Below are 26953 nucleotides of genomic sequence, written 5' to 3'. Positions count from 1 at the left end.
CTGGGACTGTAGTCCAAAGAGATCGTAGAAATGGGAAAGGGTCCCACATATACAAAGATATTTATAGCAGTTCTCTTTGTGGTGGCCCAAAATTGGAAATCAAGGGGATGCCCATCAATTGGGGAATGGCTGAACAAGTTGTGGTATATGAATGTAATGGAATGCTATTGTGCTATGAGAAATGATGAACAGGAAGACTTCAGTGAGGTTTGGAAAGACTTGTATGAACTGATGCTGAGTGAAAGGAGCACAACCAGGAAAACTTTGTACATAGCAACAACCACAGTGTGTGAGGAATTTTTCCTGTTAGACTTAGTACTTCATTCCAATGCAAAAACTTAAAAAATTTCCAATGGACTCTTGAGGCAAAACGCTTTCCACACCCAGAGAAAGAACTATGGAATTGGATCGCAGATAGATACAGGCCATTTTCTTTTGTATTACGTTTTGTTTTGTTTTATGGTTTCTCCCATTATTTTAATTCTTCTATGCAACATGTATTTAATAGGAATGTACATGTAGAACTTATATAAGATTGTACGCTGTCTCAGGGAGGGAGTGGGGAGGAAAGGGGGAATGAGGGGGAGGGAGAAAAAAAAAACCAGTTTCCATTCTGTAATTTATGACTAATGTTAGAGAATTGCCTTAACTCTCAAAATCAACTGATCCATCTAATTAATATTTTTTTTGGGGGGAGGTAATAAGAGCTAAGTGACTTACCCAGGCTCACAAAACTAGTAAGTGTCTGAGGCTGGAATTGAACTCATGTCCTCCTGGCTCCAGGGGCAGTGCTCTATCCACTGTGCCACCTAGATGCCCCTTAGTTTATGTTAAAAATTAAAAATCAATCTGATTTCCAAGCTGAAATCGGGTGTTTCCATATGTCTTCCCCAGTTGCAAAAGAGAATGGAACCTCCCTTCACTTCCTTTCCTGATTATCTGCTCAGCTAATCAGTTGCCTGCTGTTTGATACCAGCCTTCCCACTGTTCCGCTTCAGGTGACTGCACACTCTTCCCTTCTTCCTTCTCCCTCCTCCCAAAAAAAACCCCTAGGCCTAAGTAATGTCAAGGGAAGCTCTCTTCCTCTTGTTTTGCTTTACATTCCTTTTATCTTTTTCGGCATCAACTAACATAAATTAGAATAGCTGCTAGAACCATTTAAATTGACTGTCTTTTGGATTAATATAACTGTATAATTTCTCAGAAAGGTGAAGCTTTACTGCCATGGTATTAATTTTTCTAAATGTCTTTGGATACATTTTTTCTTTATGCAACATTCCTGGATTCCTCTAGGTCAGGGGGTCTTAACATAGGGTCCATGGGGAGATTTCAGGGAGTTGCAAAGTTGAATGGGGAAAAAATTACATAATTAGTTTTACTAACCTTTATAGAGATAGATTTATTAACCATTATAGATAAGAAATTAGCATTTCTTTCAATTAAAAAAATATTATTGCAAGAAGAGGTCCATGACACAAAAATGGTTGAGAACCTCTGCTTTAGATAAAAATGATTCCAACACCCTCCCTATTCTCTGAGCTCTCTCTTTGACTATTTCTATATCATGATCACATTCTAATTTATAGAACAGTTACTTGTATAAATCTTATCCTCTTTACTAGATTGTAAACTCCTTGAAAACAGATACTTTAGTGTTTCTCATCTTCCTATCCTCAGTACCACCCACTTTGCATCACATATGCTACACTGGTAGCACGTGCAGCTACCATAATCCTTCTGTCCTGTTCATGAGTTACTGTGACCAAAGAAATGAATCACTTGGTGGCCAGCCTTCTGTTTATTAAACACACAGGAGGCATTCGATAAAGGTTTATTGAGCTGGTTTGAATGGTGTGAATATTTTCATGTGATGCAATATCAGTTCTACAGTTACTTCAAATATCTTAATATTAAGAGATGTGTTACTCTCAATTTTGGGGGGCAAGTTATCATAATAAAGAAGGTCAGTACATACCCAGTCACCTTTTATCCTTGGAATGCCACAGTCACCTCTTTTGCCCTTTGGAAGAGATCATAAATGTTATATACAACTTTTAAAAATACAGTGTAGCATTTAAAATTTTCAGGGGCAGCTAGGTGGTTCAGTAGCTCTGGAGTCAGGAGTCTGGAGGACCTGCATTCAAATCCAGCCTCAAAAACTTACCATCTATGTAGCTTTGGACAAGTCACTTAATCCCAATTATCACAATTTTTTAAATCTTTCTTTTTAACTTTAACTTTCTTCTTAACATCTTCCTTATCACCACCAGTGACAACTGATGACTAGCTACCACCAACAGGGAGATATAGAGGAGCCCTGGGAACGACAGTCTTGCCTCAGACTGCTGGCCCTACTTCCAGCCATTGATTATTCATTTTATGAACTATGTTATGAGTCATATGTATCCTACAGAATGTTTTAACTTATTAAGGGGATTTGGTTTATAAAATTTGTATTCAAAGGGCTGCACTTGAGGACTTAGAGGGGTCACATGTGGCCTCGAGTCTGAAGGTTCCCCACCCCACTCCATATTTTAATGATAAATTGTGTTAGGATCATGCATTTAGAGCTAGAAAGAACCTTATGAAATCATCGGATCCAACCCCCTCATTTTTAGATAAGGAAACAGACCCAGAGAGGTTAAGTAACTTGCCTAAGATCGGCTGAGATATTATTTGTAAAGCATTTAGCACAGTGCTTGGCACATAATAGATGTTTAATAAATGGTTTTCCCCCCTGCCCCACACCCTCCAGGTCACACACAATCCTGGCAGAGTTGGGATTTGAACTCATCTCCTCAACTCTCAATGCAGTCTTTTTCAACTGCACCATACTACCTCAGTTAAAGGACACATGGCACAGTTCTAGGGGAATCTATTAAGGATCTCACATAGAGAGTATCTGTCTGAAGAATTACTTTGAAAATTACTTTTGAGTTCAGTCATTTACTGCTGGAATCATAAAACTAAGCAAGGGTCCAAATACTAATACAAGCATGAGGTCTAGTGAAGAAACTTTCAATAGACTTTTAAGAAAAAAAGATATATTATGTTTCTCTTCCATGTTCTTTGGCAATATCTAGAAACCCATGGCTAAACTGAGAGCCACTGGTAGAGCTGGTCATTTGGATTTATTGTAGCCTGTCATCCAGTCCCAGGAAAGGAAGTGGTCCTACCACTCAAAGGTCATCTTGAAAAGCCATAGAAAATTTAAAAGACTGAGTACTGTAATTATATTTGGTATTATCATAGATAGAATGGACACACAGCCCTCCCTCCCTCCCCATTTAGGTTTTGTAGAATCCTTCATTCATAGAAGAATATGGAACAAATTCACTGATGGTCCATGTTGATATTTCCTAAGGGAAGCAATAAAATTTGGGAGAGATGGCTTGCAGGGAGATTGGGGATGACCTCAAAGGACTTGCATACAATGCAAATATAGGACTGTTAATTTTTTAAAAACTATTTGAAAAGTTAAAATCTTAGAAGTTATGCTATATTTCATCCTTCTTGATATATTTTGATGACTTTTTCTTCCTTCCCTCAACCACAGATGAGATCATAAAAATGGTTTATGATGAGACTCAAATATTTTTCTCTGGCAAAAACCAGGATTCCTTTATTTAGCAGCTGGCACTTCAGATCTGAACCAGAAGAATGACCCAACTTGCATACTTTTTACTGGGATGGTAAGTACTCTGAGGAATTCTCAAAGACCTCAACAGCTACAGGTAATTCAGATAACTGCAGACTGAGCAGTGAGTGGGCTAATAAATGCCATCATCAGTGTCATATTAACCTACCTGTCCTATCACATTATCTTATCAGTTCCCTTGGTAAAACACTTTATTTTTTATAATGGACTAAATACTACATAAAAATTTGGTAGAATTAAAAAAAAGAACAAAATAAAAAAAAAGCACAGCAGCGAACAAAAGAAAATTTACAAGGAAGCAAAGAAAAGATGGACAGTTATCAATACAGCATGTATTATTTATCACACAGGCTTTCTTGAAATGAAAATTGATTGTTACATATTTTGGATCTTCTCTTATGTTCTGCTATGCACATGACATGTCTTTTTTCTTTCTTACTTTGTATTTAAGCTCCAATATTTAAGTTTATGATGTCTTTGTTTCTTTTCTCTGTACTGTATTTGTGTTCTGGTCTTGGAGTCTAAAATAAAATTTAAAAAAATTTGGTAGAGTAAATAAAACTTCACTAATTCAGATTACTAGGAGAAGGGCAGTCAAATGATCAAAAAGTCTGAAAGATGAGCTATATAAAAATAAATATGGTTTTACTGGAACTTTAATGATATTCGTTCATTTGTAACTCTGGGCTCAAGGCTATTTGTTTAAGGTTCTCCTCATTGGTGGAGAGTGGGTACTTAACCATGGTTGCATGAAGGGTAGAGTTGGTGAGACATTGGGAGAGGAAAGATATTTTCTTTTGGTTTTCATTTTTAATAGAGAGAGAGAGAGAGAGAGGGAGAGCGAGAGAGAGAGAGAGAGAGGGAGGGAGGGAGGGAGGGAGGGAGGGAGGGAGAGAGAGAGATAAAACAAGGAGGAGGAGGAGGAGACAGAATCTTTTCAAGGAAAGGTCTCTGAAGGGAGAAAGGCTCCAGGAAAAAGTTATAGAGGAGTAAGTCCCTGAAACATGTCTCTGCCCCCAGTTTACCACACTAGAGACTTCAGGGAATTTCTCTGGGTGAGACCTGGCACTCTCTCCCTCTCTCAGCTGAGCTGAAGTATCTTGTTCCCAATAGGAGAGCTCATTCATTTTGTGTATTGCCTGATATATTCTTATCTTTATACTTCCCTGATTTGTTTGCTATTAGCTTGGATGTGTTTATTTGCTATTTGTAACATATCATCTTTGTGTAACCAGCATTTAGTAGGAAGGGAGTCAAGCCTGGGATATATACCTTGGGATATTCCTTCCATGTGGTAGCACATGCTATCCCTTTAAAAGATAGTGATCAGGAATACTGCTTAAACTGAAAAAAATTTTCCCCTCAGTCTAACAATAGAAAGGGGGCTCTTTGTAGGGTTCTGAGGATCCACTAGCTGTATAGGTAATGCCAATTTGCAGTAAATACTGTCAGAACCCATATTTGACTTGCATAGTTGGGTCAGAAGAGGGCAGAGCAGATCCAGACTATGCCCAGAAGGAATTACACAGTAAACTTCAAATCTCTATTATGTGAAGCTTGCTTTAAAAAAAAAAGTAAGTACTGAACCTGTATCTTTCAAAATTGTCCTCTCTGATTGCTTTTCTAACCTTTCATTTGTTCTCTGCATTAAAAGAGGAAAAAAAAAAGAAAAAAAAGCCTCGATGTTGTTTTCCAGAGAGTGTGGTATCCCATGATCTGTGGCTGAGTAGGACAATTGGAAGAATATTGGCATTAAAAAGATGGATTTTTTTCAGAGAGGAGCTTGGCAATCATTAAAAACAATGAGTAATTTCTGAGAGGCAGTCCAGCCCACTCTTTATGACTACACTCTTGGCTCCCAGTAAGACAGAGGCAGGGAATGTAGTCAAGCCATATAATTTTTTCCTAGCACTCCTGATTGCTGTGCAAAGCTGCCTAGCTTGAAATCTCTGTTCCCAAAGAAATGGGACTCAGTCTGGCCTCTGCTTTATACTCTTTTGGATCTCAATTTGGACCCTATCCTTTTTTTTAGCAGGGAAATTTTTCTCTTAGTCTTGATAATTGTCCTTATCATTGGCACATATTAGCCCTTTCTGTCTGCTGGAGGGCCACTACGTATAAAAGCTCATGGTGGCTGGGAGGCTGTCAGACTGCAGGTCCTGCTCTCCCAGCAGGGGGCTCCAGAGACCTTAGCACCATAGTGACAGATGGCACAAACATGCTACTGGAGCAACCAGCTACTTGGAACAAATCAAACTCCTGTAAACCTAGAGACTGCTCTGAGGTAGCTTTGTAGCCTTGAGGGATGTTAAGCCCTTGACTCTAGTAGTGACAGGAATCAGGTACCTGCAATGTATTACCAGGGAAAAAGTAGCATAACTGAAGGCAAGAAGGAAATTTGTGAATGTTAGACACATAACAAGAACAAAGGATAACAGCTAGCCAGACCATGGGCTTCCTTGGTACCCAGATGGTTTTAAGAGACTTAGAGGAAGGATCCTCTCAATGCATTGGTTGGAACCTGCGTAGAGGATTTACATGGGCAAGATTCGTGCAGAATAAGAAAGTCTAGATGAATTGCAACCTGAATCACTGGAGGGAGTGACTACATAAATGAGACTACTGGTAGATGAAAGCATTAAATTAACAGTGAACTCACTAAACACCTTTCCCGTCCCGACTTACAACAATTTTGAATTTTCAGAAATTATGAATTCTGTGGATTGTAGCCACAGAAGACCGTTAGAGTAATATTGGCATAAGAGATGGGTTTTTGTGTCAGTTTTTAAAAATCAGTCAGTGATTGAGCGAAGCAATAAGCATTTATTAAGTAAGCATCTACTATGTGCCAGGCATTATGTTAAGTGTTAAGGATACAAAGAAAGGCAAAAGAGAGTTCCTGCCCTCAAGAAGCTCCCAGTCTAATGGGGTAGACAACATGCAAACAATTATGTATAAACAAATTGTTATTGTTGTTGGGTTTGTCCTCTGCTTTTGAAGAAGACCATGACATCAGGGAAATGATGACATGACTTGCACTTGACTTTGTTTTGAAGGAGGGCTGTGCAAGGTCACCAGCCTCACTTTCTCCTCCTGAGTCATCTGGATTCAGTGACCAGATATTCATCAGGATGACTGGAGATGACCCAGGATGCACTGGGAGAACTTGGTCTGTTTAGGTACTCACTTAGAGGGAGGTAATGCCCATTGAGTGAACAGGCCTCTTTAAGAAGTAGTCAGGGAATGGCCTTTTTAATGAGCATTTTTGAGAAAAAAGATAACTAAATCATGCTGGGAGGGAAAGAGAAACTTACTACTGATAATCACTCTAAACCAGCCATTAAGTGCAGCTTGGGCAGGAATCTATTGTTGTCCAGCCTTATATAGGATAAATAAATAGGAAGCAATTAGCCAGTAAACATTCTTGGAGCTGTAAGATGGAATGTCTTATTTGAGGAATAGCAAAGAGGACAGTGTCACTGGACCAATGTGGGAGTGGAGGGAAAATGTAAGGGATAAGGAGTAATTTCCCAAATCTATTTGTTTAAACAAAAAGAAATCAGAGACATTATATAGATAAGAGAATACCAGGCAATATAGAATGAACGAGCTCTCCCACTGGAATGATGTATTTCAGTGAGAGAGGAGGGAGGGAAGGAGAAAGAGAGAGGGAGGGAGGAAGAAAGAGAGAGAGACAGAGACAGATAGAGAGATAGACAGAGAGAGACACAGAGACAGAGAGAGACACAGAGAGACAGAGACATAGAGATAGAGAGAGAGACAGAGAGAGATAGAGAGACAGAGAGAGAGACAGAGAGACACAGAGAGAGACATAGGGAGACAGAGACAGAGAGAGAGAGAGAGAGAGAGAGAGAGAGAGAGAGAGAGAGAGAGAGAGAGAGAGAGAGAGAGAGAGAGAGAGAGTTCACAATCTCATTTAAGATGAAATTCTCTAAAGTCTCTATCTAGTATGGCAAGCTGAGGACTGGGACCTTTTCAAGGCACTCACTTCTCTACATGTCAGCTTCCAGCTTCTTTCCCAAGTTTTTCTTTTCCTTCAGGGACTTGAATAGAGTCTGGAACTGTATGCTTCCTCTCTTGAAGCCAGAAGACTAGGCTTTCTCCTCTCTCAAACTCTTGTCAACTCTACTCCTTATGCAGGCTTGGAACATAGAGTAAATCAGTCTATCTACCAATGAGGAGAACCTTATGCAAATACTAGGCTTAAGCCCTGAGTTACATAAATAAATTAGATAGGCAAAGAAGAAATTCTATTTCAATTCTATGGATAGGAAAAGAGTTAATGACCAACATGGGATAGAGAAGATTATAGTAGATAAGATGAACACTTTTGATTATAGAAAATGAAAATTTTTTTAAACAGATAAGACTAATGTTCTTAAGACTGGAAAGGAAATATGTAACTGGAAAAAAATCTTTGTAGCAAGCTTCTTTGATAAACATCTCATATCCAAGCTAAATAAGGAATTAATGTAAACTTAAGACTAAGAGCCATTCCTCAACAGATTAATGATCAAAGGATATGAATAGGCAGTTCTCAAAGGAAGAAATTCAAGTTAAGAATACCCAAATGAAAAATGCTCCAAATTACTAATCATTAGAAAAAATGCTAATTAAAACAATGATGACATTCCATTTCACACTTAGACTGGCAAAGATATCAAAGGAGAAAATTAGCAAATGTTGGAGAAGCTAAGAGAAAATAGGCGTATTGATGCATACTTAGTGAACCTAATTTGGTCCAGCCATTCTGGAAAGTGATTTGGAACTATGTCCCCAAAGTCACTAACTTGTCTATACCTCTTGACCCAACTATGACATTTCCAGGCCTATACCCCAAAGAGATCAGAGAAAAAAGAAAATGAATCATATGCACAAAAATATTCATTAGTAGGTAAAAACTGGAAACTAAGGGAGTATTCACCTATTCAGGGAAAGTTGTATGAATGTAATGGAGTATTATTGTGTCATAGATGAAATGGACAATTTTAGAAGAAACTTGGAAAACCTCCATGTACTGATGCAGAGTGACATGAACAAAGCTGGGAGAGCAATTAAAATAATGACAACAACTCTATAAATAAAGATAACTTCAAAAACTTTAGAACTCTGATTAATACTAAACTAGTTCTGGAGGATGGAAGAAGCATGCTATGTGCATCTTGCTAGAAAGAAATAGACTTAAAATTTGGAATGAGACCCTCTTTTTTGTCCATAGTCAGTGTGGGAATTTGTTTCATTGAGCTATGCATATTTGTTAAGAGGGTTTTATTTTTATTTTTAATAGTTCACTTGGGGTGGAGAAATGGGAGAGACAGGTAATAAATCTGTATAATAAATATATAAAATTAAAAAAAAGAATTTCACTTGTAAAAGCCTGCCTGTTTCTTTTTTCCTACCTACCAATGATGCCCTTAATATGATAATTCTCATCAATAGATGGTTCTTATGGAGATTTTGTATAAATGGAAAATTAGTAATTGGTATTGCCTCAATCAGCAATTTTTGCAATAATAATATTTGCGATTTTTTTGAGGTTTTTCATTTTCTCTCCTTTTTTCCCATCTATATTGAAAATCAATACCTTAATGAGCTCAAAGTTGTATTGCCTCCAGCATGGACTTCTTCTGAATGGTATGATGGCAAGCAAAGTGGGATCTTTTGCTGTTTTTGATTTAGTATAATCAAGTGCCTCTGATGGAATCTTGCCTTTATCAACCAAGAGTCTTTACTAGGAGTAAAGTACAGAAACAAGAGTTTCTTTAACTAGAAACAGTAAGGGTCCAAGGTCTCCCAGTGCATCCTGGGTCATCTCCAGTTATCCTGAGGAATACCAGGTCTCTGGACTCAGATGGCTCTGGAGGAGAAGTGAGGCTGGTGACCAGCACAGCCCTCCCCGACTCAAAACAAAATCAAGTGCAAGTCCTGTGATTATTTCTCTGATGGCATGGTCTTCTTCGGCAAGAAGGAGGAACACAATCAATATGTATTTGTATTGTTAATTATTTTAATGTGATTAAAGATCTCTCCACCCATGAATGGGCCTGCTCATTAAGGGGACTTTGATTGGGGAGGATTTGTAAGATTTTTAACATCTTTTGTTAATAAGGCTTTGGTTCTTAAGGGTTAGGATGCCCTCTGGCTCTAGGAAAGGTATAAATACTCTGGGAGTAAGGTTTTACTTTGGGGCTTAGTTTTTAGAAGAAAGTTTGTGTGCCAGATGAGACTCTGGAAGTTGCTAAGCAGCACCTCCAGCTTTGAAAACTCAGATGCTGGTGCTTCCTTTTCTGGTAACTATGGTCAGACAGTTGGATCTATCTGTTTATTTGTGATATATGTATTGATTATGGTCAGACAGTTGGAAGCCATGTCTGTTGATCTTTGATTTCTCTGTATTTTCTCTGAATTCAGGGTGCTGACTTTTCCCCCTGAACTAGGTCAATGATATATGTGCTTGATTAAAGGAGATTGTTAACTCCTCAAAAGTTGCCTTTCCTTTTATAAATGCAGATCTAAGAACCTATGATAGCAGGCCCCCTTGAGCATGTCAGGATGCTTACTGAACTTGGTTCAGATCTTAATTTCATATTTATTTTCTTTAGTGTCTACTTTTTCATGAAACATAACAAAGACTGTGATTTTAGAGTTCAAGTGCAGTGTTCCTCTTATTGTTGATGGAGAAAAATAGTTTGTTAAAGAAATTTTGACAAATTTTTCCATTTTTGGAACACTTGTGATACAATTTTGAGATTGCTAAGCAACTGATTTTCAAGATGCTTAAAAGGGAGAGGACATTAAAAGTTAGAGAAAAAAAATCTTAGATCTTATTGTTTTATTTATTTCTTTTAATGTTCTACGATCACTACCATAAAACTTAGATTTTTACCCCCCCACCTAATCCCCACCACCCCTCTCCCTCCCCAATACAGCATACAATTCTACATAGGATCTACATATACTTTCCTGTTGAATACGTTTTCACTATAGTCGTACTCTGTAGACAAACTAAAATAAATGGAAGAAATCATACAACAAATCAAAACATAATACACACACATGCACACACACAAACATGATCTGCTACATTCTGCAAATGAATTCCATAGTTCTTTCTCTGAGCGTGAAAGGCATTTTGCCTTAGAAAACCATTGGGAATTTTTTTTTTTAAGTTCTTGTGTTATTATGAAGTTCCAAGTCTACTAGAAAAAACTCTCGTGCACTGTGGTTGTTGCTGTGCACAAAGTTCTCCTGGTTCTGCTCCTTTCACTCAGAGTCAGATCACATAAGTTCTTCCAGGCCTCTCTGAAGTTTTCTTGTTCATCATTTCTTATGGCACAATAGTACTCCATTACATTCATATACCATAATTTATTCAGCCATTCCCCAATTGATGGGCATCCCCTTCATATCCAGTTTTTGGCAACTGCAAAGAGTGCTGCTATAAACATTTTTGTACATGTGGGACCCTTCCCCACTTTTATGATCTCTTGGGGATACAGTCCTAGTAGTGATATTGCTGGGTCAAAGGGTATGAACATTTTTGTAGCACTTTGGGCATAGTTCCAAACCACTCTCCAGAATGGTTGGATGAGCTCACAGCTCCACCAACAATGAATTAGTGTTCCAACTCTCCCACATCCTCTCCAACCTTTATCATTTTCCTGTTCTGTCATGTTTGCCAATCTTATAGATGTGATGTACCTCAGAATTGTTTTGACTTGCATCTCTCTAATCAAAAGTGATTTAGAGCATTTTTTCATATGATTATAGATAGCTTTAATTTCTTCCTCTGAAAATTGCCTGTTCATATCCTTTGACCATTTATCAATTGGGGAATGACTTGTATAGTTGTACATTTGACTCAGTTCTCTATATATTCTAGAAATGAGGCCTTTATCCCTGAGATCAGCTGTAAAAATTCTTTTCCAATTTACTACATCCCTCCAAGTTTTGGTTGCATTGGGTTTGGTTGTGCAAAAACTTTTCAGTTTAATGTAATCAAAATTATCCATCTTGCATTTCATAATGCCTTCTATCTCTTCTTTAGTAAAAAATTCTTCCCTTCTCCATAAATCTGATAAATACACTATTCCTTGCTCCTCCAGTTTGTCCATGGTATCAATGTTTATACCTAGATCATGTACCCATTTGGACTTTATTCTTGTGTAGGGTGTCAGGCATAAGTCTGTGCCTAGTTTCTGCCACACTGTTATTCAGTTTTCCCAGCAATTTTTGTCCAACAGTGAGTGCTTATCCCAGAAGCTGGGGTCCTTGGGTTTGTCAAAAAGGAGGTTGCTATATTCCTTGCCTACTGTGTCTTGAGTGTCAAGTACATTCCACTTGTCTACCCTTCTGTTTCTCTTAGATCTTATTGTTAACTAAAAAAGGTGAGCTAGAGAACTACATTACTACCCATTTTTCTCTGTCTACAAAATATTTGCAAGAATCACCTACTCTTGCCTTGAGGATATCCTTGAAGGAATGAAAGTTTGATAAGGTAATAGGCAGACTTTCATAATACATATTCTACAGTAGACCATCACTTTACAGTCACACAATTGACTGAAATCTAGAGAATATGAAAGCCAGCTGTTCTGATAGTTTGTTGACTAAAAAAGTATTGATTCACTAAAACAAAATACTGCCTTGAAGAATCCTAGGATTATAAAATTAGAATTGGAAGGGATCTCAGAAGCCATTTAGTCCTACACCTTTATTTCACAGATGAAAAAAACTGGAGCCCAAGGAGGTTAAATACCTGCCCAACGTCACACAGAGAGTAATCATCAGAACTGAGATTTGAACCCAGGTTCTTTGACTCCAGAGCTAGTACTCACTTTATTGTACCATTAAGGTATCTCTCATGCATGAGTCAAAATCATGTGAGTTTTTGAAAAATGTAACAAGTACTCCATTTAGTTTTCCTCTGATGATTAACTTCAAGTGAGACATATAACAGAGGAAGAGAGATGGGATGTTGCTACTGTCATCGAAAATGTTCAGTGCAATGTTCAAATGGAAGGATTTCCTAGACATGGTAGGACTCTTTAGATGTTTCTGTTTGCAGAGGACATTTGGCTGACTGTATCAATCACCAAGAAATGGCATAGCCTACTAAATGAGATATATAATCACTAAAAAGAGTTTGACCTAACTATCTACAATAGCTGTTAAATCTGTAAACTGGTTGCTTCAAAAGAGAACTATTTTCTGGTATCATGCTAATTAGACAACATTTACTTAACTATTTACATTGAAAGCAATTATTTTCAAAATTAGAAGAGTAAATAAATTTGATTTTAGCTTTGTAAAGTAATGGAAATATTTAAAAAATGTTTCTTTTTGACATGGACTTCCAGTTTCATCAGAATGGGGAACTCTTGGTGTGGAAACTCCCTCAGCAGCTGCCTTAAGTGGAATGAAGAATGTCTATTTTCCATTCTATGATTTCAGTTGGATGGATGGTTCATAGTGCTGGCTTATCAGTATACCGAACTTGGACAGATACTATGAATAGTCCATGAATTGAAAAGGAGTGGGTGAACAAGCTGGGCTACCTTCGAAAATTGCCTTTTGCTGTTAATGATACCAAATGTCTCCCTTAAACAAAGTTCCACCATTTTAACAACAATATTATTGCTATGATCTTATGTGATTGGAAGTTATAGAATGTGACAGTACTTAAATAATTATAATTTAGGTCACCTAAAGGTAATGGAGAGGTGGAAATGAATGGAAATGTTGGAAATGAGTAAGTTGTAACATTACCATCAAGGAGCTGTTCCAAGAGAAAGGCAATAAAGAATGTCTTCAGAGATAACATGAAAGGGAGATTGTCAAGTCACATATGGGCAACCTGTATGGGCACCTCTACAGTATCAAGAGATTGTGAAGAAAGCCTTTATTCACACTGGGAAGCCCTCTATGGAGGATTTTTAGGAGGACACGGATAAAAGTTACATGGGATGAAGACTGGTTGAGATTTGCAGCACTGGAGAGAATACTCATATCAGTGAGACCACAGATTCACAGAAGAATTCAAATATCACATGTAACCAGGGCCAAAAATTCACCATCCAGTAGTTACCCTCTTTGTACTTAGCTAGGCTGCTCTTTAGAAGGAAAGTAGATAAAAGCCAAATTAGAGAAACAGAAGAAAAGCTGACAATGATTTTAAACATATGAAAAATGAAATCACAGAAGAATTTAAAAGGAAAATTGGACAAATGGAAAAGAAAGTACAAAATCTAAGTGGAGAAAGTAACTCCTTAAAACGAACAATTGGGCAGATGGAAAAGGAGATGCAAAAGTTAACTGAAGAAAACAATTTGATAAAAATTAGAATTGGGCAAGTATAAACTAATGACTCTATGAGACATCAAGAATCAGTCAAATAGAATCTACACAATGAAAAGATAGAAGAAAATGTAAAATATTTAATTGGAAAAACAACTGACCTGGAAAACAGATCCAGGAGAGAAAACCAAAAATTACTTGAAAACTAAACAATCTAATCCTAAAGAATGAGTAGGTTAAACAACAAATTATAGAAACAATCAACAACTTCATTCAAGAGAATGACAATAATGAGACAACCTATCAAATCTTATGGGATACTGCAAAAGCAGTTCTTAGGGGAAGTTTTATATCTTTGAATGCCTGCATGAATAAAATAGAGAAAGGGATCAATGAATGGGGCATGCAGCTGAAAAAGCTAGAAGAAGAACAAATTGAAAATCCCCAAGTAAATTCCAAATTAGAAATATGGAAAACCAAAGGAGATACTAAGAAAACTGAAATTAAGAAAACTATTGAACTAATAAATAAAACTAAGAGTTGGTTTTATGAAAAAAATAAAATGGATAAATCTTTGATCAATTTGATTAAAAAAAGAAGAAAACCAAATTACCAATATCAGAAATGAAAAGGGTGAACTAACCTCCAATGAGGAGGAAATTAAAACAATTATTAGAAATTACTTTGCCTAACTGCATGTCCATTAATCTGACAATCTAAATGAGATGGATGATTATTTTAAAAAATATAAATTGCCCAGATTAACAGAAGAGGAAGTTGAATACTTAAATAACCCCATCTCAGGAAAAGAAATTGAACAAGTAATCAATGAACTCCCTAGGAAAAAATCTCCAAGGTCAGATGGATTTACAAGTGAATTCTATCAAACATTTAAAGAACAATTAATTCCAGTACTGTATAGTCTATTTGGGAAAATTGGGAAGAAGGATTACTACCAAATTCTTTTTATGATACAAATATGGTTCTGATACCTAAACCAGGAAGAGTCAAAACAGAGAAAGAAAATTATAGACCAATTCCTCTAATGAATATAGAAGCAAAAATTTTAAGCAGGATATTAGCAAAAGGAATACAATAACCTATGATGAGAATAATACATTATGATCAGGTAGGATTTATACCAGGAATGCAGCGCTGGTTCAATATTAGGAAAACTATTAGCATTATTGATCATATCAACAACAAACCTAACAGAAACCACATGATTATCTCAATAGATGCAGAAAAAGCTTTTGACAAAATATAACACCTATTCCTATTGAAAACACTGGAAAGCATAGGAATAAAGGGAACTTTCCATAAAATAATAAGCAATAACCTATGTAAAACCATAAGCAAGCATCATATGCAATGAGGACAAGCTAGATGCATTTCCAGTAAGATCAGGGGTGAAACAAGGATGCCCATTATCACCACTGTTATTCAATATGGTATTAGAAATGCTAGCTGTAGCAATAAGAGAAGAAAAAGAAATTGAAGGAATTAGAATAGGCAAAGAAGAAACTAAGTTATCACTCTTTGTAGATGATATGATGATATACTTTGAGAATCCCAGAGAATCAAGTAAAAAACTACTTGATATAATAAACAACTTTGGCAAAGTTGCAGGTTACAAAATAAACCCAGATAAATCATCGGCATTTCTATATATTAGTACCAAAAACCAACAGCAAGAGATAGAAAGAGAAATCTCATTTAAAGCTCCAGCATACATTATAAAATATCTGGGAGTCTACCTGCCAAAACAAACCCAGGGACAATATGGACACAATTACAAAACACTTTTCACACAAATAAAGTCAGATCTAAATAAGTGGAAAAACATCAGTTGCTCATGGGTAGGCCAAGCTAATATAATAAAAATGACAATTCTACCTAAATTAATTTGCTTATTCAGTGCCATATCAATCAAACTACCAGAAAATTATTTTCTAGAGCTAAAAAAAATATAAAAATTCGTCTGGAAGAACAAAAGGCCCAAAATATCAAGGAAACTAATGAAAAGAAATGCTAGGGAAGGTGGCCTAGTCCTACCAGATCTCAAATTGTACTATAAAGCAGCAATCATCAAAACCACTTGGTACTGTCTAGGAACCAGAGGGGTAGACCAGTGGAATAGGTTAGGTACTCAAGACACAGCAGTCAATGAATATAGCAATCTACTGTTTGATAAACCCAAGGACCCCAGCTTCTGGCATAAGAACTCACTGTTTGACAAAAATTGCTGGGAAAATGGGATAACGGTGTGACAGAGATCGAGCATAGACATTGTACATAAAAATAAAGTCCAAGTGGATACGTGATCTAGGTGTAAAGATTGATACTATAAACAAATTAAGGGTGCAAGGAGTAATGTATTTGTCACATTTATGGAGAATGGAGAAATTTATGACCAAACAAGAGATAGAGAACATTATAAAGTACAAAATGGATAATTTTGATTACATTAAATTTAAAAGTTTTTGCACAAACAAATCCAATGCAACCAAGATTAGGAGGGAAGCAGAGAACTGGGAAAGAATTTTTGCAACTAGTATCTGTGATAAAGGCCTCATTTCTAAAATATATAGAAAACAGAGTCAATTGTACAAGAATACAAGTCACTCCCCAAGTGATAAGTGGTCAAAGGCTATGAACAGGAAGTTTTCAGAGGAAGAAATTAAAGCTATCTATAATCATATGAAAAAATGTTCTAAATCACTATTGATTAGAGAGATGCAAATCAAAACAACTCTGAGGTACCACATCACACCTATCACATTAGCTAACATGACAAAACAGGAAGATGATAAATGTTGGAAGAGATGTGGGAGAGTTGAAACATTAATTCATTGTTGGTGGAGCTGTGAGCTGATCCAACTATTTTGGAGAGCAATTTGGAACTATGCCCAAAGGGCTAAAAAATGTGCATACCCTTTGACTCAGCAATACTGCTTCTAGGACTGTATCACCAAGAGATCATAAAAATGGGAAAAGGTCCCACATATACAAAAATATTTATTGAGGCTTTCTTTGTGGTGGCCCCAAACTGGAAATCAAGGGGATGCCCATCAATTGGGGAATGGCTGAACAAGTTGTGGTATATCAATGTAATGGAATACTATTGTGCTATGAGAAATGGTGAACAGGAAGATTTCAGAGAAGCCTGGAAAGGCTTATATGAACTGATGCTGAGTGAAAGGAGCAGAACCAGGAGAACTTTGTACATAGCAACAACCACAGTGTGCAAGGAATTTTTCTGGTAGACTTAGTTCTTCACTGCAATGCATAGACTTAAAAAATTTCCAATGGACTCTTGAGGCAAAATGCCTTCCACATCCAGGGAAAGAACTATGGAATTGGATCACAAATAGAAACAGACCATTTTCTTTTGTATTGTTATGTTTTGTTTTATGGTTTCTCCCATTCATTTTAATTCTTCTACACAACATGTATTTAATAGGCATGTAGGTGTAGTACCCTTATAAGATTGTATGCTATCTCGTGGAGGGAGTGGGGAGGAAGAGGGGAATGAGTGGAGGGAGGGGAAAAAATTTAAGATGTATGGATGTGATTGTCAAACACTGAAAACAAATAAAATAATTTAATTAAAAAAAGAGAAACATCAAAAAAAAAAAAAAGAAAGAAAGAAGGTAGAGTCTGTTGCTGGGATTTACCACAAAGCCTTTCTAAGACTGTAGATCTTAACAGAGCTTGGGCTTTGCTAGCTTAGCTTTCAGGAACCTAGGGTCACCCTCACAGCAAGAGGATGTAATAGAATAAGATATGTTGAGGAAGAAAATATTCTCATGAAAATGATGGCTTTTTATATCAAGAAGTAGCTGGCATTATTGAAAATGCTATGTACTTCATCTAATATAATCCAAAGGATTATAGGATCATAGATTTAGAGCAAGAGGGGACCATAGAAGCCAGTGAATCCACCTACCTCATTTTACATATGAGGAAACGGAGGCACAGAGAAATTAAATGACTTGACCAATATCACACAGCTAATTAGTATCTAGGTTTTAAACTGAGGTCTTCCTGGACCTAAAACTAACACTCTATCCACTCCATATTGTTTCATCAAGTTAATTACATTGAAAGTAAGCCCTGAAAACTGTATCTGCAGGTGAACATTATACTCATGCTCTCTTCCAATCAATTCAGGGTCTAGTTTATTATTCATCTGCAGTACCTATAGTGTATAATATTTATTGGTATGTAAATAATGACTTTAAAATGATTGCAGGTACCTGAAAAGTTATTCTTTTAAGCATTTTAAATATTCCCCCAGAAATTAGCTATAATTCAGAGGTAAACTTCAGCAGAATACCTTTTCTAATGGTCACAAGTCAAATTAGTGAAGTTTGCTGTATAGAGCATAGTTAAACTAAACTTTGTCCTGTTTATACAGCACAGAAGTGAAAATGAGGTTCAGTAAAAACCTGCTCAATTCTTATCAGTGTAGACAATTAATAGACAAATTCAGGCCAAAAATTTCATGTGTGGAACAGAAATATCCATCTTTATTGGATGATTAGCCTGGATAATTGTTCTGTATTCCCTTCACTTTGTATGGTGCTGTTTCCTAGTAATAATGCCTGTTAATTACTAATAACAACCATCCAAGAGGAACTGACTTAATTCGACTTATTTGTCATAAGAAAGCAGAACTAGGAACAGAGAAAGTTAAAATTACTTACAGCCGGGCAGGGAAAGTCTCTTTCCCCTTTCTCACACAAGCATGCAGAAGTTTGAAGGCACTGAAAAAAAAATACCCACTGTCAATTAAGACCTTTAAATGGAATTGGTAAGGAGAAAATAAAAGGACAACAACATAGAATCTGTAAACAAGAGAAAAGCCTTTTAAAAAATTACCCAAAAGTTAAGAGGAATTAACCAAGAAAAACCAATGAGTACGTTTAAAAATTTCAGGCATTACAAGGAAAAAAGAAATTTAATTTGTATCAGCACCATTTAGCAAAAGAATGAACTGAGAAAGGTCCCACTTGGAAAGGTGTTAAATCCATAAACTGGTTGCTTCAAAAAGCAGAGAACTATTTTCTGCTACCATGTTAATTTGACATGTTTACTTGATTATTTATATCAAAAGCAATTATTTTCAAAATTAGAAGAGTAAATAAGTTTTGTTATAGCTTTGCAAAGTAATGGAAATATTTTAAAAGATTTCTTTTTGAACTGGACCTCCAATTTCATCAGAATGGGGAACTCCTAGTGTGGAAACTCCCTCAGCAGCTGCCTCAAGTCTTTAGTCTTAAGAATGTTGCCTGTGAGGATAAGGGTCCAGGGTCAGTAGGTCAGAGATACACCTTGAGTACAGGGTCTTTCTGACTACCAGATCAGTCCTTTATCCACTATGTCAACTTACCTTTTGTTTGAATGCTAGAGCATCACACAATTGTCATCAATAAGAGCTATAATAATAACCAACCAATAAATAAATGCCTGCTGTACTGGGTGCTAGGGGTATAAAGAAAAAAAGGAATTTACATGGTAAAGGGGAGACATGTACATGTCTTCAACAGAAATAAGGAATTTCAGAAGAGGAGTACGTTTAAGGGGAAAGATAATGTGTTCTGTTTTGGATGTGAGTGTGAGAAACCTATAGAACATTGAACTTGAACTGTCCACTGAAAGTTGGTAGGTAATATGGACTGGAATTCACAAACATCCCATTTTCCAGGTATAAATGGTGAAGCCTTAGAATGGACTTGTAACTCTAGAAGTCAAATACCTCTCTATTTTACAGATGAGACAACTGAAGTCTAGAATATAAGTGACTTGCACAAGGTTATGATTAATTTGTAGGCAGAAGCAAAACTATAATTCAGTTCTCCTGACTTTTAATGAATAAATTGTCTTTTTCACCATTTCATACAGAAAACCAAAACATAAGAGAAATTGCAATAATGTAATGGCTAAACATTTATATAATGGCTTCAATGTTTGCAAAGTATTATATATATGTATATTTATATATGTATATACTCACATATATGTATGTTACATATAATTTCTCATGCAATGAAATGTGAATGAACAATAACTATTTACCAAGTTTATGTAAATAAGTAACACTTACCTTTTCCTCTGTTAGTTCTTTCTGTGAATATAAAAATGAAACAAAAAAATGTAAAATAACAGGCCATTATCCACTTAAAGAAAAAAATATACCCTGTTAAGTAGATGATTACAAAACCAAAAATGTGGTCTCTGCCTTCTGCTAAAATAATAACTGACATTGTTCTCACTTGGCAAGCAATAAGGTAAAATTAACATAGTTTATAGCTATAAAGAAAAGCTCATTGGCTTTGTATCTCATGAGTGTACATTATCACATAGGCGTCTGTCTACAGTGTGAGATATGAGAGGTGAATGGAAACCTTGAAAGAAATAAGTAGACAGGGCTCTCATCTACAACACAGACGCATTCCAGACTGGACAAATTTCTCCCAAGAGAAGGAAACTGACTAAGGAAATACTGTGTGGTGTTGTAAACTAATCTGGAACCAATGATCTGAAGCATTTATCAACACAATATTAATTTAAAATCATATTTAATTAGCAAAATTTAAGTAAGAAACCACAAGGTAACTTTTCTTAGTACAGATGTTTATAATCTTTATATCATGGACCTTTTTGGCAGTTTGGGTAAGCCTACAGACTCCTCAGAACAAGATTTTCAAATGCGTAATGCAAAACAGGATTACTAAAATAGTAATACATAGAAAATCAGTTATATTGAAATATGGTTATTAAAATATTAAAAAAAACCCAAGGTGATGGACCTCACATTAAAAAAACCTTGGGTTAAAGGGTTTTCTTTTTCTTTTCTTGTTATTTTAATTAGTAAAATATTAGGCAGCTAGATTTGAAAAAAGAAAATGGTTTGTACGTACTGTTTTTTTAAGAACCTTTTCCACAGCTTCTTTCTCCTGTAGACTAAAGACAACTTGGGAGGCAGGGACCCTGGCAAGACGATACAGTATGGTAGCATTGGTTGTCTCTTCAGCTGCACTGGACAATCCCACAATGATGAAGATGATGCCTTGGTTTTTAGCTTTCCTAGAAGCTGCAGAAATATTTGTATTTCTTGCATATTTTGCTCCATCTATGAAGAGCACTGCAACTTTGGCACTGCCGGGAATGCTTTCGGTCTTATATAGCCATGTTAAGTTAGTTATGGCATAAGTCAAAAATGCTCCAGGACCAGTGGGTGTGATGGAGGCAACATGGCTCTGGAAGTCTTCAGGACCCTCCCAGCTGTGGAAGGTCTGCTTCATGAGGACAATACTGCTATACTGCAGTAAGGACATTTTCCATTGGAGGGTATGCCCAGAAGTGAGTTGGAGACCTTTCATCTTATTCACTGTTTCCAACACAAATTTCTTTTGTTGCTCATGATAATAATTGCCCACATCTTCAGAACTATCAAGCAAAAAGGCCATTTCTAGGATACAGTCTTTATCTGTGGAATAATTGTTAAACATAATTGTTCAGCTACACCACAAAAATGCATTTTTTTTAAAAGTTCAAAAGTAGATTCTAAAGGTCTTCCTCAGATCTTGTCAAATGGATCAAATGTGAGATACTATGTTTAGTACGGGGTAGCATAGGGGATCGAGTTCTGGTCCTGAAGTCAGAAGACTCATTTTCTTAAGTTCAAAGTTGACCATAGACTCTTACTAGCTATGTGACTAGGGTAAATAACTTAATCCTCTTTGCCTCAGTTTCCTCATCTGTAAAATGATCTGGAGGTGGAAATGGCAAACCATTCCAGTATCTTTGCCAAGAAAACCCCAAATACAGTCACAAAGAGTTGAACACGACTGAAATAACTGAAGAACAACAACATGTCCCATATATTTGACCACAAATACACCTTTCCATTAGGGGGTTAGGACACAAAAAACCTTTCTGCCTCTGGAAAATTGCTTTGATACAGGGGAGAAGCCCAGCCTGCCATGGGTTGATTTTTCAATTGTAATTGAAACTGTAACAAATATTTTTTGTAACTGTAACTGATGTTTTCGTTAGAGCAACTAATATTTTTGTACCTATGAAAATCAGTAGTTTTTCAGTTGTGTCTGATTCTTTGACATCCCATTTGGGGTTTTCTTGGCAAAGATACTAGAGTGGTTTGCCACCTCTGCCAGCTCATTTTACAGATGAGAAACTGAGGCAAACAGGGATAAGTGACTTGTCCAGAGCCACACAGCTAATAAGTGTCTGAGGCCAGATTTGAACTCAGGAAGATGAGCCTTCCTGACTTCAAGCCCGGTATTTTGTCCCCTACACTACCTAATTGCCCCTGAAAACATATCTTCAAATATTAAGTGTGGAGGTTACCACATGGGGTATGAGAAGGTTGCTCATGAAAGCACTCACTTAAAATAACTCCAATGTACTCATTTTAACCAACTATTATGATTAATTAGGTGCTAAACTAATTTTCTTCTGTGTTGCTTAGGGACTTCAAGTGCTAACAGTACCCTTGAAATTTTGGCACCCTAGAAACCCTCCCCCAGTTATAACTCTGGTTGTAACAATTTGAACTTTCATTCAAATGTTTTGGTGAAGTTGAAAGAAATGAACGCAAGGAACTTCTGAAGTAATTTGCTCCAAAATTTAGAACAAGACCATATAAAGGGAAGTCCACTTACCTTTGTTACTGAAACCAGGGAGTTTTTCAATATTATTTGATAAAACTTGTTTAGCCTTTGGTCTTCTCGCTCCATTTCTTTTTCTGCCACAGACACTCTGGGCCAGAGCCACCTGGCATTCCAACAGCAAAAGAAAACACCAGGGCTTCATGAGCATCACTCAATCCTAAAGATTCCAAAAGGCAGTAATTATAAAGTACTCCATATTTACAGTCCGCATCACAGGGCCAAGAGGTTTATAAAAAGACAACCTGTCTGCTTTCACCTCTTAGTGCAAGGAGACGAATGATTTTTTTAAACCTCTTACAAACTTAACACTTTGTTGCTCATGCTTCATTAAAATAGGGTGATCTGCTAGAATCTCTTTACGTTGTTCTGGGCCCTTTGAAGGGAAATCTGGTATAAAGGCTATTTGTCTTGGATCACCTCCAAGGATCTTTGGTTACAGCACAGTCTAAGTCAAGAAAATAGGTTCTCAATACTTACTGAAGAGCCAAAAGAATTTGGTAATTCCTTGTGTGAGAGGGGTCTGAGCAATATCATACCAAGGTTCTATTTTGCTGCTTTACTATGTCTTATACAAAATGTCATTGGCTAGGGAGGCTGCCATATGGGGAAGGGAAGGCAGTTTGGGGAAGTATTCACGTGGGGAGTAGATACAGTATGCTATTTCTATTTTAACTCATTTGTGCTAAATGGGTAGTGAACTATGCTGCAGGAGAAGTGCAAGTCCTCTGAGCACCCTCTAAATTTCAGTGCTCTTGGGGCAAAGCCCAAGTCATCCCACTATAATTCTGGTTCTGGTTGCATCTTTAAGCGCTGTAGAAATAACTTTAGATTGATAACATTTACATTGTCTGTCTGGAGAAATTTAGCAAGAGAATGGCGTAAATGACACCACCATTTATAGGGGGAAAGATAGTCAAGATGCCCATTTCCTTAGATCCAGATCTCAACAATGCTTGTGTACTTGATGAGTGATGTTTAAAAAGTTTGAGAGATGTAATTTCTGGGTTATTAATCATTTTATAAATGATTCTAGCATTTTATTAATAAAAGGGTCAGGGACACTCTTCAATACTGAAGACGAGTTATGGTGATGGGCTCACAGTTTATATGCCCTTGGAAGAGTGGGTGTTCCTAAGGGTGGGAATCAACTCTGATTGGTCAACTGTTAACCTCAGGTCCTCAGGTGCAGCCCTTTGACTCAATCCAAACTTCACAGAACAAATCGCCTTAAAAAAAAGATTTGTTCTGTAAAACTTGGACTAAGTCAAAAAGCTGCACCCAAGGACCTATAAGGCCAGATGTGGCTTTGAGACTGCAGGTTCCCCACCCCTGACAATTAATAAGAGAGAATGAATATTACAACGAGAATGGACCTATTCTAATGAAGGAATGGGGGATGTAACTTTGATCATGTCATTTTCTACCTAGCTTTGGGCAATCTAATCAAAGAATTCATCCCTACTGAAACCTGTGCAGAGTACAATGGGCTTCCTCATTTTAGAGTAATTTCCTTGCAAGATTGAGTAGGGTTTGAATCAGCAATGTCCTTTAGAGACTGAAAAAGTTACAGGCTTCTGAAAAAATCCTAGTCCTAATTCAATAATTAATTATTAAGATGAGGAAGATATAATAATTTCTCTCAATGAAATAACATGTATCACAGTATCACACACTAAAGTCCAGCATAATACTATTGATGTGATTTTAAACGATATGGTGGAGAAAATATGCTAATTACCATGTTTTCATTTTGTTTTTCTATGAACAAAGCTATTTTTTCCAAAGGTGATTGTAAGTCATATTTTATATAACATTTTGCTTATTTGCTCTATACTGAATTTGTATGCTGCTGCCATTAGATCTTACAATAATGTTCCACTCTGAAAATCTGTAAGGTTTAAATAATTGTTCATAAAAAAAAGAAAGAATGGTTAAAAATCAGACGACAGCCTTCCTTTAGTAAAGCAAGGCCAAGCACAGAGTTATTCAGACGATTCAGCTAATTTAAAGTCAATAAATATTTGTTAAACACCTATGTACAAGGCAATTTGACAAGTGCTAAAGACACAAAAATACAAACTGGATGATTCTTGCTATCAAAGAACTCTAATTACTTTCCTATATATTCCTAGATAATTCCAATAAAAGCACACTTATTTTTCCTGAGTTAGTTGAATAATTGCCTCGATTTTCTGATTTACTTTGATAGAGGGGTAGCCTGGCTTTGAGGAGAAAGGAACAAGATCCATCCAGGACTGTAAGTATCCTCTTACTCTGTACATTTAATAAAATATTTTGAGCGATCTCTTTTATTACTAATATTTGCAGAATTGTCATAGTTGGTTTCTTATCCTTCTGAAGCTCAACTGAGTCCTTGGCTCACCTTCATCACCTGCCAGCTGGCTCCTTAATCATTGCCTTAGACCTGGAGCTTCTTAGTTTCATAGTCCATCCCAAGATCCTTATTCTCCGTCCAGCATATTCTGAGAATTGGTTTGTTCAGATTAATAGAAGACAGTAGTGCCTTATCTACTGATGCTAATAATTCATACTGTTTTTCCTTTCTCTGAGTACTGATAACTGAGTTTGTAAAAGAATTTAGTCAAGTCTTACATTGTGACTCAAATGAAAAATTGATCACCACCAGTGGGGTCATATTTACTATGATAAATGGACTGAGAATTGAATTGTTTATCTGGACAACTCAAGACTAGAAACATCCCCCCTGCTCTTTCCAGAAGTAGTCAGATAATTGATTTGAAACTTTTAAAATTTATTTTTATTTTAAGTTAATTTTTTTAATCAACAAAAATATGTCTTTTCTCTCTTCTATCATCCTTCCCCCCTCACTGAAAAAAAGAATAAAACTCCTATTACAAACATGCATAGTCAAGCAAAACAAAACAAATTTAGTCTATCACCTCCCTGTCAGGAGGTAGGTAGCATGTATCATCATGGGTCCTTTGGATTTTTAATTGGTCATTGCATTGATCAGAATTCTTAAGACTTTCAAAATTATTTGTCTTTACATTATTGTTGTTATTGTATAAATTATTCTCTTATTTTCCTCACTTTATTCTTCATCATTTCATATATTTCTTTCCAGCATCTCCTTTACCCTTTCTTATAGCACAATAATATTCTATCACATTCAAATACCATAATTTGTTCAATCATTTCTCAATTGACGAATTCCCCCTCAGTTTCCAATGATTTGCCATCACAAAAAGAGCTACTATAAATATTTTTGTACATATGGGTCCCTTGCCTCTATTTTTGATCTTTTTGTGACAAATACCTAGTTGTGGCATTGCTGGGTCTAAGGTTAAGTTCAGCTTAACAGTTTTTTGAGCATGTTTCCAAACTGCTTTCCAAAATGGCTGGAGTGGTGGATAGCTCCAACAACAGTGCATTAATGTATATGCTTTACCACAGCCCCTCCAGTGTTTGTAATTTTCTTTTATTTTTTTTGTAAAGTTTGTCACTCTGATAGGTGTGAAGTGGAACCTCAGAGTTGTTTTAATTTGAATTTCTGTATTAGTGATTTAGAGCATTTTTTCATATGGCAATTGATACTTTGCTTTCTTCCTTTGAAGATCACCTGTTCATGTCCTTTGACCATTTACCAAAGGGGAATGGCTTTTATTCTCATAAATTTGAATCTTCCCTATATATCCTAGAAAAGAAACTTTTAATTAGAGAAACCTCTACAAAGATTTTTCACCATTTACCTGCTTTTTTTCTAATTTTAGCTGAATTAGTTTTATTTGTGCAAAAACTCTTTAATTTTACGTAATCAAAATTATCCATTGTGCCTTCTTTGATCCTTTCTATCTATGTCTTAATAGATTATAAACTCTTCATCTATCCATAGATCCATCAGGTAATTTCTTTTTTTGCTCTTTTTATTTGTTTATGATGTCACCCTGTATGTCTAAATCAAATACTCATGTGAAATATTGGTCTATACCCATTTCTGCCATTCTGCTTTCCTGTTTTCCTGACAGTTTATTTAGTCAAATTCTGAGTTCCTTCTCTATTAGCTGGAATCTTTGGGTTTAAATAATAGATTACTGTACTCATTTGCTTCTGCATATTGTATCTTTAGTCTGTTCAACTGATCAACCTCTCTATTTATTAACAATACCAAATTGTTTTGATGTTTAAAGTTTTGCAGTATAGTTTGAGATCTAGTAACCAGATAATTAAGAAAAAGTTCTAGTTTTTTTTGCTTTTACTTCAATTATTCAGATAGTTATCTCAATTTTCCATGTTCTAT

The 26953-nt window shown here is 36.2% G+C and overlaps 1 protein-coding gene across 4 annotated transcripts in view; it reads right to left on the bottom strand.

Annotated features, from left to right (window-relative positions):
• Positions 1–26953, bottom strand: part of LOC140505832 (uncharacterized) — a 73464-nt gene that overhangs the window by 40244 nt on the left and 6267 nt on the right. For 3 of the 4 annotated variants that reach the window (XM_072612243.1, XM_072612239.1, XM_072612241.1), the window contains exons 2-6: positions 22666–22831; positions 20902–21470; positions 20085–20105; positions 18685–18744; positions 1976–2020 (exon numbers count right to left, since the gene is read on the bottom strand). In XM_072612243.1, the coding sequence (XP_072468344.1) occupies positions 1976–2020; positions 18685–18744; positions 20085–20105; positions 20902–21470; positions 22666–22822 (852 nt within the window). In that variant the 5' untranslated portion in view covers positions 22823–22831. The remainder of the gene's footprint in view (positions 1–1975; positions 2021–18684; positions 18745–20084; positions 20106–20901; positions 21471–22665; positions 22832–26953) is intronic. The other variant, XM_072612240.1, reaches the window with a different exon arrangement.

The sequence above is a fragment of the Notamacropus eugenii genome, chromosome 5, assembly GCF_028372415.1.
Source record: "Notamacropus eugenii isolate mMacEug1 chromosome 5, mMacEug1.pri_v2, whole genome shotgun sequence".
Classification (NCBI taxonomy): Eukaryota; Metazoa; Chordata; class Mammalia; order Diprotodontia; family Macropodidae; genus Notamacropus; species Notamacropus eugenii.
Note: the sequence above shows the minus strand (reverse complement) of the source record. Positions and strands in the feature narration are given on the sequence as shown.